The sequence below is a fragment of the Myxine glutinosa genome, chromosome 9 (assembly GCF_964187855.1).
Source record: "Myxine glutinosa chromosome 9, kmMyxGlut1.1, whole genome shotgun sequence".
In the NCBI taxonomy this organism is placed as follows: domain Eukaryota; kingdom Metazoa; phylum Chordata; class Myxini; order Myxiniformes; family Myxinidae; genus Myxine; species Myxine glutinosa.
This window is the reverse complement of record NC_136269.1, coordinates 41,056,282-41,076,379: the sequence shown is the minus strand read 5'-3', so window position 1 is coordinate 41,076,379 and position 20,098 is coordinate 41,056,282. Positions and strand designations below refer to the sequence as shown.

Genomic DNA, 20,098 nt, shown 5'->3' with positions numbered 1-20,098 from the left:
CACCATTCGGTCCGAGCCAGGAATCGCATTCCATCTAACGTGAGATTCTCTAGTTTGAATCGCCTGTAAAAGTTGTGGTTTGTTTTCAATATAAATGGTCGTTAAATATTTTTCATTATTGGTGTGTTCCGTTAGCGAGCAGCTTGCTATCGCTCGCCAAGCACCCCCCCTATTATCGCTTGTTCCGCTTACCGAGTGAAGGGTTAGTAGTGTAGTGTTTCCCGAACTTTCTCTGGACGTTCATATCGTTATTTACATTACGTTATGATTCGACAATTTCAATGCGCGCTAGGATGTTTGAAGCCCTGTTTGCCGCGTGAAGCGTGAAAGAGCTTTTGTCACGAGAAGGAGGAGGAGCATAAAGCAGTGACGTAGACCGGCTCCGCCCATCGCTCCCGTTCGAACTTCGAAGCATGGCGGGCGAGCGAGGCATCAAGGGCAGCGCTTTTAGAACCGTTGGCGTTCTTCGGATTCTTGGGCCGCTCTATCGCCGCTGTTCTTTCTTCCTGGAGTTCCTGTCGGACCTGGAACCCCGCATCTCAGGTGGATGCAGAATCCGAGAGGAGAACGACAGCAGCGCTTACGAGAATCTGCTTCGGAGCCTGATTGTGTGTGTACCCAATGGAGCGCGGAACTTGCCGGCCTCGATTACCACAGAGCAGGTTTGGCCTTTATCGGGATCATTCTCACCTGCGAAGTCACATATGGGAGACCTGTTCAGGAAGGGTCTGACGTTGTTAAAAAGCCGCGAAAACAGTGCGACTTTATTATTTGTAGCAGCACGAGAAATATCTCGGATTGAGCATGGGATCAAAAATGCAGGGTGCTGGTTGCATCATTTCTGGCAGTGCAACTGTGCCGCTGATGCAGTGCCCCTCCTCCACCCTTTTCCAGTAAGCTGGTACTTCTTTTCCCAACCTGGGAAGGATGACCGGCTGAATCAACCCACCTGGTGTTATTTAAAGGCACGACAGGGGCTGAAACCCAAGACCATAAGATCTTACACCACCCACCTTAACCGTTAAGCCAACACCAGGCTGGATTTAAAACGACAACATAATACTGAAAATTATTGACTATTTCCCTTTGAGGTTACCATATTTGAATTTTTAAAAAAGAGGACAAAAATAAATAAAAGAGAAGAGGGTGTGTCTGATTTAGTATTTACCAACTCATGTTGTTCCAACAGATGTTATTCATCTGATGTTAACTGATGTTATGTTATTCATCAACAACTGATGTTATTCCGATCGTGGCCAAAAATATTGGCACCCTTACCCTTTTTTCAAAGAATGCACCATTTCTTCCAGAAAATTGTTGAAATTAAAAAATCTTTTAGTATCCACATATATGTTTCTTTTGTTTGCAGTGGAACAAAACAAAAAAGCTGAAAAAAAATACGAAATCTTAGCTTATTCCACGCAGAAATCCTAAAATGGCCCGGACAATATTATTAGCACCTTTTAGAAGTTGTTAGAAATAATTACATTTCAAGCAGATGATTATCCTTTACTTTGGAATTGAACTCACCTGTGCTGAGATGCAGGTGCCTGCAATATAAAAATCACTCATTCAACCAGTTTGAATGGAGAAAAGGAGTCATTCTGCTGTTTTTTGTCACTGTGTGTACCGACCGCAATGAGCATAGAGAAAAGAAAGAAAACTAGACAATTGTCTGAGGAGGTCGGACACAAGATTGTAGCCAAGCGTGGACAATCTCAACGCTACAAGTCCATCTCCAGAGACCTTGATGTTCCTATGTCCACTGTACGCAATGTTATCAGGAAGTTTAAGGCCCATGGCGCTGTAGCCAACCTCCCTGGACGTGGCCACAAGAGAAAACTTGATCTAAGATTGCAGTGAAGGATTGTTCGAATGGTGGAGAAAGCACCTCGATCAACTGCCAAACAGATTCAAGCTGACCTTCAGATACAAGGAACGACAGTTTCAACCTGCACCATCCATCGCCAACTCGATGAAAGGGGGTTCAATGGTAGGAGACCCAGGAGGACCCCACTGCTGAGTAAGACATAAGAAAGCCCGACTGGAGTTTTCCAAAACACACCTGAGCAAGCCAAAATCCTTCTGGGAGAATGTCCCGTGGACAGATGAGACGAGATTAGAGCTTTCTGGTATAGCACATCATCTCTATGATTACAGAAAACAAAATGAAGCCTTCAAAGAAAATAGCACCTTCCCGACAGTCAAACATGGAGGAGGTTCAGTGATGTTTTGGGGTTGCTGTGCTGCCTCTGGCACTGGGTGCCTTGAATGTGTGCACGGCATCATTAAATCAGGAGATTACCAAGGAATTTTGGAGTGCAATGTTCAACCCAGTGTCAGAAAACTGGGTCTCCGTCGAAGGTCATGGGTCTTGCAGCAGGGCAATGACTCCAAACACACTTCAAAAAGTACCCAGGAATGGTTCACGACAAACTTCTGGACTGTTCTGAAGTGGCCAGCAATGAGTCCAGATCTAAATCCCATTGAACACCTGTAGAGAGATCTGAAAACGGCAGTTGGGAGAAGGCACCTTTAAAATCTGGGAGAACTGGAGCAGTTTGCACAAGAAGAGTGGGACAAACTGCCAGTAGAGAGGTGTGGGAAGCTCATTCATGGCTATAGGAAGTGCTTTGCTGCAGTTATTTTGTCCAAAGTCTGCTGCAAAATATTTAGTCTGGGGTGTCCATAATTTTGTCAATGCCATTTAGTTTTATTTTCTGATTTAAAAGGATATATTAAGTTCTGAATCAAAAACAAAGGTTCTGTAATATTAACAGTGAAAGAAAGAATTGTGGAGACCAAATACTTTTGTCAATTTCAACTTATTTTTAGAGAAAATTGAGTTATTTGAAGAAAAGTGTGTGTGTGTGTGTGTGTGTGTGTGTGTGTGTGTGTGTGTGTGTGTGTGTGTGTGTGTGTGTGTGTGTGTGTGTGTGTGTGTGTGTGTGTGTGTGTGTGTGTGTGTGTGTGTGTGTGTGTGTGTGTGTGTGTGTGTGTGTGTGTGTGTGTGTGTGTGTATACACACACACACATATAAACATTTACCTATATACCTACCTGGTATGTGAATCGTGAATGAAAATGTTGTTGAAAAGGCCCCTGGGATTTTCCCCGAGAATGTCCCTTCTCTTCTATACTTTGGCACATAAGATAAAAAGGGGCCTTTTCTGTGACCCTGGCATTTTTCCCAAGTCTATAAATATGAACAAGTGTTATGGCCTCAAAAATCAATGTTATAATTATTGAAATTTCAATGGACTTCTTTGCATGTGGCGAGTTCTTTCCTTTCACCAGTCCTTCTTCCAGACCCCGATTCGTTTTGACTGCAAGCTGCTGTTCTTCCAGTCGCAATCTATATAATAATACCGTAAGGACTCAACTTTGTTATCCCTTTTACGCCGCACCCAGTGACCCGATGCCCACCGCACTCATGGATTTACGATCTACGAACCGCGCTCTTTGTTTATCACGTACAGCCATACTCGAAAAATCTGAATTAGCCGACGTTGGGGCCCAAAAGCATCCGATTAACTGCCGATACGACGCCATCTTACGACGCCATCGTATTGGCGTCTGCTGGGCGAAGGCGAAGCGAGCCGTCCGCTGATTGGACAGTCGAGTGGTGTGAACATGGGTGGTGTGAACCAAATGGTCTTTTTATTCCCTAGAACATTTTAAATTAGGATATATAAGGAAACGTCTTTATCGTCATTTTAATAAAGTTAAATGGAGTGACGTTGCGATACTCGGGGTGCGTTGCATAAATCCTCGTAACTCAGAGAGGTGTAGCAGGTGGCGAGACGTAAGGAAGCTTAAAGATAACGAGCTGAAACAGACGAACGATATGTCAATCTTTCTACACCGAACGGAAATAAAAGTATGAGAGCGGGAAGGCATGGCCTGAGCACTTCGAGCAGAGAGGACTGATTGGACTTAACCTAAAGAGAAAAAATTGGAGCTTAACGGAAGAAGAAGATCCCATGAGCGCTCCCCTATGCCATCCATAATGGTACACTCTATCCATACACCACATCCTCCCTTCCGTGGATGTTCCACGGGTTTCGGCTAGTACTGCATTATTCTTGGGGGAAAATGCCAAGGGCATAGAAAAGGCTCCTTTGTATGGTATGTGCCATGTGGCAAACTCCAGCAAAGAAGGGACATTCAAAAAAATAGTGTGTGCATGCTGGACTACCCTTGTGTCCTTGGGAGGAAACAGGTAATGCTCTAGAAAAGTTAATATAAAGGGGCACCCTACATATATAGTGTCCTGTCAGCCCTGCGGTTAACACCACTGGGTGACAAATAGCCGTAACGGTCCATTACTCCGAGGCGCGTAGCCGAAACTAACGGTTGGTCCGTCGCACGCGGTGAGGGAACCAAAGTGCTTACCTGGACGGAGCCACACGGGTTTATTCTCGGACCCACGAACAGCAAAACAACATACAACAAATAAAATGCAACACAAGAATTTGATGAAAATAAATGCAATACGAAAGTGGTGAAAATGAAAGGTGAGGTCAAACTAAATCCCAATTTGAGACGTCTCCATTCAGACACAATTACACAACAGGGGAATGATAAAATAAAATAAATTGTTTCTTTTAGTTTTAGTCGTCCGGCACTCAGCTTGCTCAACGAGATCATTGAATGAAGTTGGCAGTGCAGGGTGGCCAAGTCCAAACGCTTCTTGCACCTCAGCACCCAATATGGCACCGAGCCGAGACGGCAACGCGCACAAAGCTATTAAATGAGCTGTGAAGACGGCCCTCTTTTTGCTCTCTCTCCGTCCGAAGTGCCAAGAGCCCTGCAAACCACCATCTTATTGCTCCTCCACACGATCGTAAAAGCTCCGGAAAGTCTCCTCACAGGCACACATGAGACCAAAAATCGACCGCCAGGGACAAAAGTCTGTCCGAGAGAGAGCTCACAAGACTCTTCTTCTTCCTGCTCTCGAATCTTCTAGCTCTGACGTCACACTGTCCAATCGCCGAGCTCTCTCGAAACACCCCATAGTTTTGCTTGACCAATGACGAACTTCGGGCCATGGCCTGCCGGCTTGCTATCCTCTGGAGGCGGTTAGCTCGGTTAGCCCCCACAAATGTAATAATAGGTTAAAACCTGTTAGGTAAGGCTGTATGAAATAATTGGCACCCCTTTTTTTCATGCAAATGCTCCTCAAAAAAGGAATTCATTAATTTAATTCCGCAATGCGATGCGACATATTTTTTAAAGTTGAAAAATGTTGTGACCAGTTGATTCATTGTTCTAACTTGTGAACACCAACATGAGTAGCATTTAGATCTATTTAAGTTGTCTCACCCAGCTGACCATACAAAAATGAGGCGACCTGCAAAAAAATGTTGATGACCTTTTTCCTTTCATTTGTTTCCCTTCCTCTTGTCTTATCCAGGTTTTCAGCCAGACAGAATTGGTTTTCCATGTACTCCAGCGGCTCTGCTCACGGAACTGTCGTAACGTCGTCTCATTCGGGTACAAACCAGTCACGGCATCCAGGGCTGTCGCCATTGATCCAGCCTGGTCGATTTCGAAAGCTCATTACAACACAACAACTGCTCTGCTTGCAGAGAGCTCTCTTTGGAATGTCCTGTTTGCTCGCATTGGAGACCAGCTCGCTCTGTATCTATTGGAGGAGTGTGCGTTGTATCGCTGTGTCCCTCCAGCTTGTGCATACCAGATCTGCGGTGCACCCCTTTATGATCTCGCTCATACTGCAGCACCAACTTTACTGAAGAGGAAGTGAGTATTCATTTTGACTCGACATGTAACCAATTCGTTTCCAGGGGTTGTCGCATTGCCATCTCATTTTTGAGATGTAACTTGGTGGGGTTGAGTGCCCTTCTCAACTTCAGATGCTTATGGACGATATTGATGCCGAAAATGAGAAGTAGATATGTAAGCGAGATGTCTTTAATCGTGAACAGCCATCTCTGTAATCTAAAGCTCTCAACATTATTTGCATCTCCTGCAATAATGGATGCAGATGCCTGATGCTTGTTACTCTCACATGGCAGACAAGTCGTGCTTAATTTGTTCCTTGCTTAATTAATTTCCCTACTTAAATTGTTCCTTGCTTGTCCCATCTGTGGAACTGTCTCCTGAGGCTGTTCTATCCTAATGCTCCCTTGAGGGATTAAAATAGGCAATGCACCACATCTCGTATCTTCCTCCATCCCTTCCCGTGATATTTTCTACCCCCACTGACTCTGCCCAATTCAACTCTTACTTGCACGTTACTGTGTTTCCTGCATTCCTCGCTTTTTCTCTATCTTATTTTCCTCTTCCATTCTTCTCTTGGTTATTGTGTCCAACTGTTGCCTCACTCGGTTTGTTTTCTTCTGGTCTCTATAATCTTGCTCTTTTATGAGCCTGCATAAGAGAATAGGTCTTGCTTGCGATACAGGGAGGCAGTGAAATTACACCTCAAATGTCTGAGTTTGTAGTGGGAGTGTAACAAGTCTGAGTGTGCATTTTTATTTTATTTTTTCAAATTATTTGGTCTTGGCATGAGTCAGACATTTGCAATGTAAAACTAGAGCAGCACTCGGTAGAGAGCATACCTCCACCAAGCTGAATAGTTGCCTTGTTGTATCTCACCGATAGGCTGGATCTGGATTTGGACCTGAACAAAAATATAGTGGACTTATTCTTGTCACCTAACCAATTCATCCACCAAGTTTTGTCACAAGTCATCCATGACTTTATGAAATGTTGTGCCATATATCATTTTTTGCACTATCTCTCAATGGTGAAGAATCACTTCAAACATTATTGGATCAAACGACTAAGGCCCAATGAGGGGTGGGGGTGGGGGGGGGGCACCGTCCTGGTGAAAAATGACCTTTAATTGAAATCAAAGATAACAGTGGGTTGATATCTAACATGGGTGGAGGCAAATCCATCGATGCATTCGTGTAGAATTCTATTTTCTATTTTTTCCCATCATGTACCATGTTTCTTCTGGTTGTGCAAAATAATTTTTGTGTTTGAAGTAAATTTTGGCAGCCTGGACACCTGACTCGTGCAGAAAAGCCACTTAGCTTTGCCTCTGTTTCTACCTGTTCTAAATAGGCTGTTTATGTTTTGTTTGAGTTTTTTTCCCCCTCACTTGCAGAGGTTTCCAACACCTACAGCCTCATGCTAAGCACTTTCTGCGGTGCAGTCCAGATATGGTGAAGCGGCGTAAAAATGGTGACGGATGTACAGCGAAAGCGCAAGGCACGGCGGGTCGCAAGGCAGTAAAGCGACATGAAATGAAGGCGGTAACTACTGAAAGCAAGCAACCTTTAATTTCTAATTTTTATAACTTAATAATGCTTTAATTATTACTTTTATTTTTCCCGTGATGTTTTTTTTGGCGGGCAGTAAATGTCATTGCCCTTGTAATGTCTTCCACTTTATCACGCCCCACATTAAACCTAATATTTAATGCAATGTTTTGTGTTTATAGTTTGATGAGTGCAGAAAGTGTTTGGATTTTGTATTTACTACATCGATCATGAATTTGGTGTTGCTCAAAATGCAACTTTCTTGCATTACATTTTCTTTTTTCAGGATCCCTCCACTGTCAAAAAGCCACGGTTGATTGGACAATTAGAGCAGAAAGGGACATCTGTCACTGCTAATACCGCACAAGATCTTACTGGCCAAACAAAGCTTAACCTTCGCAGTTTTGAGCACCATCGTGGTGGTGGTGGTTGTGGTGGTGGTGGTGGTGGTGGAGGAGATGGAGGGAGCTGCACAACAATCTCGAGTGAAAAGGGCCACCGTAAGGTCCAGCAGTCTAACAGGAAAGTTCCAGGAGCATATCTGAAAGACTCGCATTCTGCAAAGCCAGAATGCTTCTCTTGGGCTCGACTTCTTTACTCGAAGAACCTTCGTGAAACCTTTTGGGAAAACCATCCACTGAACAAACTGGGCTGTGCAAACAAGGATGCTAACGCCCTGCTGAGAATGGTATTTGGACTCGATGTGACACAGCGAGGGAATAAAAACTTAGTGCAGAAGCGCAGTAGAAAACACCCGAGGCTGCCAAGAAGGTTTGTCCAAATGAAGGGTATGTTTGTGCAAATATTGCAAAACCATAAAAGATGTCCATATCGCGTCCTTCTATCTCGATACTGTCCCATTAGGTTAAGAAATCCTTTGAATAAGAGACAGTACAATGGAGCATCCACGGAGGGCCTGGAAAATGATAGCAGGGGACAGAACAATGAGAGGAATGTTCATTGTGATTCGAATTTGTGTGCTTCTCCAACCTCTAATGTCGTAGAATCACCGAGTACAAAAGATGGTCCACTTCACTCCACAGATGCAGAACCTCCAAGAAGAACGGACTGGCGGCATTGTGTTCACCAACTTATAGTAGGCCCTAAAGGAAAGTCCACAAAGTATCCAATTAGACATGTTGTAAAGCCTTTTCTTGGCTCTTCCTGCAGTCAGCAAGATGTTCCCAGCAAAAGTGTAAATTCCAATTTACCGAGCACACCTGGTGACAAAACTGGTCCTGATGCCCATTGCTCAACGCAATTACCCTCAGCTGCATATCCTGCTCTATCTTTACCTCTTGAACATTCCCACCCTGTGTCTGCCTGCATTCGGGTCTCTCGACGTTTTCCAACACGGACAATTTGCAGGAGGCAGTGGCTTCTGTCTCAACACAGTGATTCAGCTTCCGTCTATGGGTTTTTACGTGCCATCCTTTTGCGGGTCTTGCCTATGGAGGCGTGGGGCTCACCACATAATCGCCGACGCTTTCTAAGGATCCTGAAGACCTGTCTTGGGCTTGGTCGCTTGGAGAGCCTTGGCATCAAAGAGCTTTGCCATGGCATGCGTGTCAATGACTGTTCCTGGCTTCAGCTTGGTAAATGTCTTTGTTTCGTTTTGTATCAATTTTATCACTAGAATTGTTCCTTTTTTATTATGAGTGAGTGAGGTATGCATTCCAAAAGGAATGCAAATCATTCCAAACAGGAAACTTACTATTTTTAGGGATGTCATAAAGGGTATAAACAGGCATGAATAACTCATTTAACATGTTAAACAAGGTGGTGCAAGAGATTGTGTATCCCAAACTCATCAGCGGCAGAAAAATTCCAATACAATGTTTGTTTGTTTTTTCTACAACCTTTAAAACTTTATTCCTTTAAATTGAATTATACATTTGAACACTGTATAACTCAAATCGCCTCGGTTGCACTTCCAAAAACGTCAGTTACCAGTAAGTTGACAAAATTGTATGCCATCTTGACCAATCAAATGTACCGCTTATGCTCTCAGGGTGGGGGAATATCGAGATTCATACAAAATGGCAGTGTCAATCGATGCGAGTGTGAGTTAACTTCATCCCGCCAATGTTTGTTTATGTGCAGCCTTTTCTCAAAGATTGTTCCAAAATCGTCAGTTTGTCCTAGAAGAGTTGGCCGAAGGTTCAGCTCAGGACTGGTCCGTTTGACCCATTGGCTTCGTATGGTTAGTATCGTGCCTGTTATTCAGAGTTTACGAACAAAGCTAATATAGATCATGTTCGGAATTGCAAAGCAAGAGTTGAAAAGACCCTTCACATGTCCTTTTTCTCAAGAATGTGTGGGTTAGGGTGTTCTATGAACTCTCTAGTTTATTTATTTATTTTTATTTTATAAATCAATTCATTCATTTAATAATTTGTGCAAAATATGCTAATATTTTCCACCTCACTGGGTTTTTTTCCAGAATTTTCTTTCAAAAGTAAATGGCAACTAACCAGTGACAGATGCAATGTAAAACTAGAATGGCACTCGGTAGAGCGCATACCTCCGCGAGACTTTTCACTTCATGTTTTGTGGCCCACTGATGTGTCAGATTTGCATCCAGATCCTAACCAAATTCTAATCGGCTTACCCTGTTGAAGTTATTGTTGATGCTGGCTGCGGACTCAGGACTTCGGTATTCTAAAGAAGAAAATAAACAAAAATATACATCTTTAAAATACCAAATTATTATGTGGCTGTTCATCCAAAACAATAACATCTTATTTATTGTTATTATCCATCGCTGTGTCAGGTCATCGACGGGTCTCACCCATTGAGCATTGCAAACGGGAAGAGACTCTACAGAAGTTCTTCACGTGGGTCATGCAAGATTTCGTCATGGTCCTTCTGTCGTCATTTTTCTACATCACCGAGACGATGTTCCAGAAAAACAAAATCTTTTTCTATCGCAAGAATGTCTGGTGTCACCTTCACAGCATTGCAATGAGGTCCCTATTTTCATCCTGTATTTTTTTTTTTAAGAATGTGGCTTGGGTTGTTATTGAAGATTGAACAGTTGCAAGAATTGTTCTCTCATGAAAGCAATAATGTATGTTTAAATTATATGGAGAGGGTATGCTTTGGGAACGATGCACATTTACTTTCTCTCTCGATTTATCTTTCCTTGTAGCTTTGGTGATTGATATATTATTGAGACTATCAAAAATAATGTATATCATTTATACCTTTTTTTTAACAAACAGTTCATTTATTCACTGACCCTATTTTTATATTTATTTACTCACTGACCCATTTTTATGTTCATTTACTCACTGACCCTATTTTTATGTTCATTTACTCACTGACCTTTTTGGTGTGGTGTTATGGTGTGTTTATTTACTGGTGTTAATTTACTCCAAACATTTGGCGTTGAATGAATTGCTGAAAGAGCAACTTTAACCGAATGGGTGTAATGAAAAGTTTATTACTTGCAAAATCGAAGATTTTTCAAGTAAATTGGTCGGCTGCATTTGTTATTCTCTTCTGTTTGTTTGTTTGTTTGTCACTCGCCTACAGGTCACAATTCTAAACTGATCGTCATGAAACTTCACCGAGTTTTAGAGGTCATTACAAACAATTGAGAAGTCTATTGATTTTGAGGTCAAAGTTCATCTGGAGGTCCGATTTATAAAATCGGCATTTTTCATCCGTTTGACTTGAAAATTTAACAGCATTTGTATATTGAATCACTAAATAGGGAAACCAACTATTTTTGAGGTCAAACGGTCAAAGGCCAACTCTATGTCAAACTTCCAAAATCATCAATTTTCATCTGAAAAATCATAAATTTTCATCCGATTGACTTGAAAATTTAACAGCATTTGCATAGTGCCTCACTGAATTGGGAAACAAACTATTTTTGAGGTCAAAAAGTCAAAGGTCAACTCAAGGTGAAACTTCTAAAATCATCAATTTTCATCTCAAAAATCGTCACTTTCATCCTATTAACGCGAGCTTTTATCACGATCGTCAATTTTAATCTTGATGAAATGGATCAATGGCAACCTTTTGGGGGGGGGGGTGGGGGGGGTTGGGGGGTGGTTTTTGCAAATATTGTGCTCTGCATGACGTCTTCTTGTTTTGCTTTTCTTTGATTAAAAAAACAGGGGGATATTATAATGGAGTTGGCTGTCTGTCTGTCCGTCACGCATTCTCCTCCTAAACAGTTGTGCTGAAATTCACCAAACCTGGTTGTTATGATCACAACATGGCAAGAAAGTGTGAGAACAGTACCATTTTTGGCTCCACCTCTTGGGAATTGATTAAAAGGTCAAATTTCCAAAAATGCAATTACGGGCACATTTTAAAATATTTTTTAAAGAAACTTTATATATGCTAGCAACATTTGGAGATGCATGAAATATGCAACGAGGCTTTGGATTTGACCCTGGGTTTATGCCCAGTGGAAGGGTCATAGGAATCAAAAAGGGGAAATAAATATTTTAACTTCATATTTGATATTGTGTCATTCCTGGTGGAACGTTTTGCCATCTTTATCTTTGCTTTAGGTAGGAAGTGTGGGGATTTGCGATGGCGTGCTATCGACTTAGCTTTATTTTGTCTTGTTTTCTTGTTCGTTTAAAAAATACATTTCGTTTTTGGCTTGTTTGAAACTAATTTTAAATTCATTTACTTTGTTGAAGGATTCATTTTTAGTTGTGCATGATTGTAAGAACTGTGCTGGATTGGCAAACCATGTGTGTTTGTACAGGCAGTACCTATCAAAAGGGATGCTTAAGCCTATTGCAGTAGAAGAGAGGAAAGTTCTGAGAAGAGCGAGAGACCCAGAAGTTTCTCGACTCCGGTTTGTGCCTAAAAGAAAAGGTTTTCGGCCAATCTTAAAGTCACCGGTAACAGGCAAACTGCTCAACAAGGAGGTAACCCACTTTCACTTTTGGTGTTGATTTTGGTTTTGTGTCTTCTTAGTGTTTTGTCAAATAATGCCTCCTTCGATAGTACAGATCCAGTACCAGCACATTGGGATTGCTGATTTTGATTGATCTGGCTGCTTTAAGTATCTGATCATTGGGAAGGTAGATGGACATGTTTTTGAGAACCACTTATTTTAATAGATACATGTGAAAAATAATGGAGGCATACATTTTCATGGTGCTTAAATTTGAATGGGTTCCTTTACTGATGAGGGCAGGATAGCCTTGAGTAAGATGTATGTACACTTGCCTGAGCTGTCTGGCCTGTGTTTGAAGCCCAACTCAGATATAAACTGATACTCTGGTGTTTTGCAGGGCAAGGCGAGGCATCATTGTGTGTGCTGTCCATCAGATTTTTTTTTTTTTTTTTTTTTTTTTTTTGTATACAAGATCGAGGCTCGTGAAAGAGCGAACATTAATCACACAAAAAGACAAACCGACACATAAAACATATAACATCGGGAGCGGTAGACAAGATGGGGAGAGAGGGGGAAGGACACAAACACAACATTTGAGAGCAGGGACCGAGAGACATGGAGACATCGAGAGATCTGAGAGAGGGCGAGGGCTTTGGGGGGGGGGCATGGGAAGGGGGCGGTGGGAGAGGTATAAAACATATGGACACTGCCAGGACTTCCAGGAAAGAAGTTGGAATTTCAAACAAGGTGGATCTGGGGTGAATTAGCAGGGGTAGAAAAGATCAAGGTTTTGGATGGGGGAAGATAAGAGATGGTGGTGAACAGCTGTTTTAAAGACCTGGAGGGAGGAGTGGGATTGAAGGGAGTGAGGGAGTTTGTTCCAGAGGCGGGAGAAAAGAGGAATGAAAGAGTCAAGGTGAGCAGAGAGCCGAGATTTCGGCAGTTTAACCATCAGAGGGTTGCTGGCAGATCTTGTGCGACCTGTAGGAATATTTGGGGGACAGAGCACAGAGAGAGCTGGGGGTGCAAGCCGGAGAGGAGTCGGAGAGGAGAGGTGCAAGGCCGGAGAGGAGGAGGAGAGGAGTCGGAGAAGACAGAAAGACCACCTACCTGCCTGCGGTGAGTGAGTGAAAGGCCCTCAGAGATGGCTTCATCGCGGGAGATTCCAATAATTCTGAAAGCTTTGGTTTCAACAGCGTGAAGTCGAGCTAGGTGTGAGGCAGGAGCACCGGCCCATAGGGGAGAACAGTATTCCATTGAGCTGTGGATGAAAGCCTTGTATGTGGTGAGGAGCTCAGGTGTGCCGAGGAAGGACTTCGCACGACGGAGGATGCCCAGTCGGCGACTGGCTTTGGAGGCCAGCTTGGAAATGTGGTTTTCCCAAGAAAGATCATGGCAGATAGTGAGACCCAAAAGCTTGAGCGACAGAACTTCTTGGAGAGGATTGTTGAGAAAGTAGATGGGAGGGTTGTCCAGTCGATCTTTTCGGAGAGACATAGTAAGAGTGTGAGATTTGTCAGGATTGAAAGACATGTTCCACTTGTTTGACCAGTCTGTGATTTTGTCCAAGTCTTCAGAGAGTGAGGAGGCTGCAGACTGCCGATCTGAGGGAAGAGGAATGGAGCGGCAGAGAGTGGAGTCATCAGCAAAGAGATAGAGAGGATTTTCAAGAGAGTCAGAGAGATCATTGATGAAGACCAGAAAAAGCACGAGGCCCAGAACACTGCCTTGGGGAACTCCAGCCTGAACAGGAAGAGGAGATGAGAGAAACCCATTCAGGGCCACACGTTGACTACGACTAGAGAGGAAGTCCGCCAGCCATGCGTGGAGATTTCCATGGATACCAAAAGAGGAGAGTTTGGTGAGCAGAGCGGGGTGCCAGACCGTGTCGAAGGCACGTGATATGTCGAGGGAGACAGCTCTAATTTCCTGTTTGGCATTGAGGACCTCCATCCATTGTTGAGACAGCAGAAGCAGCATGTCCAGAGTAGAGTGACCTGGTCTGAAACCAAATTGATGATCAGAGATCAAGCCATTGGAGAAGAGGAAAGATTTCATATCCGAAGCAATGATGGATTCCATGACTTTGCTGATAATTGGGAGAAGGCTGATTGGTCTGTAGTTGCTAGGATCTGTTTTTGCACCTTTTTTGTGCATAGCGCTGATGTTGGCTGATTTCCAAGCAGATGGCAGTTGACCTTGAGCAAAAGAGAGGGTGAAGAGAACAGAGAGAGGGTGAGATAGAGCGGCAGAGCAGGATTTTAGGACCCGTGGGCTGATGCCGTCGGGTCCAGTTGCAGAATCAGAGTCGAGGGTTGACAGAAACTTTTCCACCTTGTCAGGAGGAAAGGACACGGAGTCCAGGAGCAGCAGGGTGCGACTGGGTATGGTGGGTACAGAGAGGGATGGGTTTGGGACACAAGATTTAGAGGCAAACACAGAGTTGAGGCATTCAGCTTTTTCACGTGCGGAGTCAGCTGTGTAGCCGTTTGAGGTAAGGGAGGGGATGGAGGGGGAACAAACACCAGAAACGGATTTGACCAGACGCCACCAGGATTTGGAAGAGGGAGACAGATAAGAGAGTTCGGTCTTGAGAACGGAGAGATATTGTTTCCTGGCTCTCCTGAGGGTGGACACACACTTGTTTCGGGCTTTGTGAAAGGAAATGAGATTTCCTTCCGTTGGATTTGCTTTCCAGGAGACGAAGGCAAGTTGTTTCTGGGCAACAGCCTCACCACAAGAATCCGTGTACCATGGACGGGAGGAAGGGTATGACAACTGAAGACGAGATGGGATAAATCTGTGCATGAGAGAGAGCAATTTACTTTGGAAGAATTCCCAGGATGAGTTGATGTCAGAGGTGGTAGAGATGGGAGACCAGTCCAGATGATTGATGGCTGCTTGAAGACCGTGCCAGTTGGCCTGAGTGAAATGCCAGACTCGTCGATGCTGAGCAGGCTCCCTGAGGATGGTCAGAGAGATGTCCACTTTAACAAGGACATGATCAGATGATCCGATTGGAGCAGAAGAAGAGCAGCAGACATTTTCAGGGAAGTTAGTCATAACCAAGTCCAGAAGAGAAGATGTTCCGTTGACTGAGATCCGGGTCGGGAAATTGACAGATTGTGTCAGTCCCAGTGAGTCGCAGAAGTCCTTTGCTGAGGAGCCATGGCTGGTGAGAGAGGTACCCACACCCAGCCAACTGGCATGATGACAGTTGAAATCACCACATATGAGGAAGAGAGAGTTGGGATGAGTAGATAGAAGTTGGTCCATATTATCAGACAGCGAGATGTAGATGGAGTCATCACTGTTTGGTGGACGGTACAACACACATATGAACAAGAGGTGGGAGCGAAGGGGAAGCCGTAGCCAGAGGTATTCCTGGGGGTGAGGTGGAGAGAGTGCAGTGCAGGGCGAGTGAGGAAGAGAGTTTTTGATAAAGATAGCAACCCCACCTCCAGGACGAGGCTCAGGTCTATCATACCGGAGGAGGGAGTAGCCCGGGAGAGATACTAAGGAATCAGAGACATCATAAAGGAGGAAAGTTTCTGTTAAGCAGATCACGTCTGGTTTGACAGAAGCAACCTGTATGGAGAGATCAGTTAAGTTTGAACGAAGGCCCCGGATGTTTGAGGTCCATACCGTTAATGAAGAGGAAGGGGGAGCATCAGATACAGAACAGGGGGGAGGAGGGGTAGTGTAAGATGTGGAAGAGGTGGAAGAGGTAGGGAGAGCTGTTGAAGGTGTGTCAGAGATTTCAGAATAGCTCGGAGAAAGGGAAGGATGGGGCGGACAAAAGGTTTGATGGTGATTGGGTGAGGCACAATGAGGTGTTATTTGAGGAGGGGGAAGAGCGAGGCGGAAGGTTGGGGGAGATGGAGGTGAGAGTTGGAAGGGGGAAGAAGCGGGGAGGACGCTTTGAGGAGGGGGAGTGAGAGGGGGGAAATTGAGAAGCAATGAGGGTGGGGAGATTTGAAGGGGAGGGGTGAGGGGGGGAGTTTGGGAGGGAAGGGACAAGGGGAGGGATTTGAAAGGGATGGGATATGGGGGAGATTTGGAGGGGAGGGGTGAGGGAGGAGTCTAGTCTAGGAGGGGGGGGGGCGTCTTGGCGGGGAGGGGTGAGGGGGTAGTTCAGGAGGGAGGGGGCAAGGGGGGAGATTTGAAAGGGATGGGTGATGGGGAAGATTTGGAGGGGAGGGGTGATGGGGAAGATTTGGAGGGGAGGGGTTATGGGGAAGATTTGGAGGGGAGGGGTGAGATTGGATTTTAGAAAGTGTACGATTTATGGGAAACGAACATTTATTGCAAAATGAGTTTCTTGTGACCTTCGAGTTAAAAATACGTTTAAGGACGCTGGATGGAGGATGGAGTGCAGGAGAGTTTAGGGAATGTAGAAAAAAGGCACTATAGGAGATGGATATTTTTTTTGGGATGAATTGATTTGGTGAGCAAGTCGAAAGCAGCCTTTTAAAGAAGAAGAAGAAAAAGGTGTTATAAAATATGACGGAATACATAACTTGAGGGGAAAGTGTAAACATTGAAGGTTAATAACAGTGAAAACTATCTGGGGAAATGGGGGAGAAACACGTGGTCGAAGAACGAACGAATGAATAAGAATGAATAAACGAATGAGAACAGAGAAGGAAATGTTTTTTTTTTGTTTTTTTTGAGTTGAGATTTACACAAGGAAGTAGGCTATGGGTGAAAAGACTGGGAATACAGAGAACGAAAGTTATTGGATCACAAACGACGGACCGCTGAGAGAAAAACAAAGCCTCAAGGTTGTACAGTGTACACTGTACAAGGCCTCATGACACGACACGAATTAACACGATTTTCAATACAGGTATGAAAGATTTGCACCGAAAAATCTTCGTCGGGACACAATATACGTACAACACCATAAATAAATACAGTTTTAACGAAAATACAAATGGGAACAATCACTTAACTTCGATTTCAAATCGTTCGCGACGCGGCAAAGGCCTTGCTCGCGACGCAGCAAACAGACGATCAATTTATGAAAGATAAACACCGAGAAACAACCAAAGTTGCACACAATAACTTCACACACCGAAAGATAAATACAGTTTCGACAAAATACAATTGTGAACAGACTTAACTTCAAAAAACGTGGAGACCGTGTGGAGCTTCGAAAATCCCTCCCACCGTCTCCGAGATCTCGCGAGACTCCCAGATGGACGTTAAACCGGGTGTCCCGTCTGCTAGCGTTAGTTGGTGGATGTTAAATATTCCATGGTGTTCTTCATGAAGAGTAGGTGAACTATCACCGCCACCCTAGCCAAATTCCAGATTCCTGCATCCTCAGTTGAGTATCCTGCATTAGACTCGCAACTCAGACAGGATTGTAACCCCGGCAAAATAACTACTTTGGGATAACCGATGCTCATGAATGAATACATGAATGTACATGAATCAATGGAATGAATACTGATTATCTCAATTTCAACTCTTGGTATAAATAATTCAAATTAACCTGAAATGAAAAGCGTCATGGCAAGACTATTTGTCCAGAAAGAGAATTGACTTAATTTTATTTACATTTCAGCACTTACTTATTTTGTCATTGTTAACTTGTTTGAGACAAAGCTGATTTGCCATATTTTAACTTCTATCGCAAAGCTTTTATAACTTTTCTACTAGTTGTTATTTTATCTTAAAATATTTGTTAGAATGTCTGTGGTTCTGCTGAAACGCATGCTTAAGTATTGCTCTTGCTTTGCAGGCCAGAAATCTGAAAAATGAGATCCAATCGCTGTTCGACATTCTAAACTATAAAGTCGCACAGACACCTGAGCTTTTGGGATCCTCTGTGCTTGGTCTGGATGCAGTTTTCTGCCGATGGCGTGACTTTGCCACACACTGGCGTAACAGTGGAAGTCAGAAACCACTCTACTTTGTGAAGGTAAAACCACATTTAGAGGCCATTTTTCCCCGCAAAGCGGGGGTTGGCCTTTTTCGAGGACCGTGGTTGTTGTTGTTTTTCGGTCCCCTTTTTGAAGCAATGTTTTACGGCCGGATGCCCTTCCTGCCGCCAACCCTTTTTGTCGCCTTTTACGACAAGCAGGGAATTACCAGTGAACTGGTACTCAATTTGCCGACCTCGGAAGGATGACAGGCTGAGTCAACCCCCCTAGCGTTAATTCAGCGATCGACCGGGATTCGAACCCAGGATCCTGGGATCCTAAGCTGGCACCCTAGCCGCTAGCCCAACACCAGGGTTACTTTACTACTAGCCAGGGTTACTAGCCAGGGTTACTTTGTGAAGGTGTGACTTCATAAAGAGCAGGGAGAGGAGGTTGAGGGATATTAAACTATAAAGATTGTTCTCATGAAAATTGAAGCCGGTAGATTTTGATTCCATGAAGCCGGTAGATTTTGATTCCATGAAGCCGGTAGATTTTGATTCCATGAAGCCGGTAGATTTTGATTCCATGAAGCCGGTAGATTTTGATTCCATGAAGCCGGTAGATTTTGATTCCATGCTCGCAGTACTAATGAGTGCTCTTGGTTTTTTGTGATCATCCTCCATCGCACAGGTTTCATTCACTCTGTCAGATTGGCAGTCACCGGAATGTTCTGAATTGTCCACACCATTATGACCTAAATTAAAGGGATACGCTCCAGGTTATATTTGTCGATAACAATGCAAATTGTGTTTTACATAAAGTTAGTAAAGTACGTTAATAATACTCGAGTTAACTACTACATTTTACTTTTTATCGATTTGTGCTTTCCTGCGGGAGATCGATGTTAAAGGAGGATCGTGTGATACCGAGGAATGCTGACATATGGTACTGCCATTTTACAATCCTGCAGAACTATCTTTCCGTCTTTTGAAGCCGATGAACACATCATATTTTTGGGAGCCCGGCCATATTATCGTAGGAAATAAATAATATAATAAATAGTGTCTTTGAATATATATATATTTTAATTAACGTTGTGTGGATAGAAGTAGATGAATGCAATTACCTTTACCTTTCAGTCATTAAGTGCAAAACGAGTTATAAAACTTACATTTATGGTTAGTTCGGGTTTTAAAGCTCTCGATGGATTTTTCCCTTACCCAGACAACTGTAGCTTCATTCTCCAGGCTGCTCTCTAAGCAAGTCATAATGCAATACCAAAAGTGAACATATATAATGTTAATACCAGGTGAAACAGGTGATATACTACTCGAAGAAACTATCATAGGAATCAAGTCTGCCTTCTAAAAGCCTCCAACCTGCCTTCATTGTCTGTCATTGTCACCCATTCTTCTTCTTTTTTTTTTACGGAGTAGCTCATCGGGCAAAGACGTCTAGAACAGTGTTTGTCTGCATGTATGTATGTATGTCCCCTCAAACGTATACCAATCAGAGCTGAGAATCTGGTCACATGACAGGGTGATGCGATTACATCTGATGTCATTACGGCGTACGGCAGCTGACTCTCCACACACCGCCATTTTGATTTATATGCCGTTCATGCCGAACATATCGTCGAACCTATCATATATCACAATCGTCATGCTCTACCTTGACGTTTTTCATTCAGTGTGAAACAAACAAACCGATTGTTAAAATGATCTTCAAATATCGAAAGCATCGGCGTTACGGCTCTTCCAAAAATACGGTACTGTACGTATATGCCTTAAGCGTTATGCCTCACCTTCGGACCGCTTCGGACAAATTAAGCCCAGGTTTCTTAATACAGTATTGTATCGTTTCAGTAGTATCGTTTTCGTAATAATAATATAGTATATATCACCCAAATAGTCAGGTTCACTTTGTCAATAAATTATGTTTCGTTCAAAATCATGGTAGATTAGCAAACCTATACATTTTTGGAAAGGTTATAGCATAAGGAAACTAAAAATCAATGTTTACATTTGGAGAGATACCTGTATGGCGGCCATTTTGGATTTTCA

General features: G+C 43.5%; 1 protein-coding gene across 2 annotated transcripts in view; it reads left to right on the top strand.

The window, feature by feature from the left end:
* The first annotated feature begins 397 nt into the window (after positions 1 to 397).
* The window catches only part of TERT (telomerase reverse transcriptase), a 72,982-nt gene continuing 53,281 nt past the window's right edge, over positions 398 to 20,098 (top strand). Inside the window, exons 1-7 of one of the 2 annotated variants that reach the window (XM_068127897.2) lie at positions 398 to 662; positions 5,417 to 5,763; positions 7,139 to 7,286; positions 7,579 to 8,887; positions 10,066 to 10,261; positions 12,025 to 12,190; positions 17,912 to 18,091. In XM_068127897.2, the coding sequence (XP_067983998.2) occupies positions 414 to 662; positions 5,417 to 5,763; positions 7,139 to 7,286; positions 7,579 to 8,887; positions 10,066 to 10,261; positions 12,025 to 12,190; positions 17,912 to 18,091 (2,595 nt within the window). In that variant the 5' untranslated portion in view covers positions 398 to 413. The remainder of the gene's footprint in view (positions 663 to 5,416; positions 5,764 to 7,138; positions 7,287 to 7,578; positions 8,888 to 10,065; positions 10,262 to 12,024; positions 12,191 to 17,911; positions 18,092 to 20,098) is intronic. The other variant, XM_078784301.1, reaches the window with a different exon arrangement.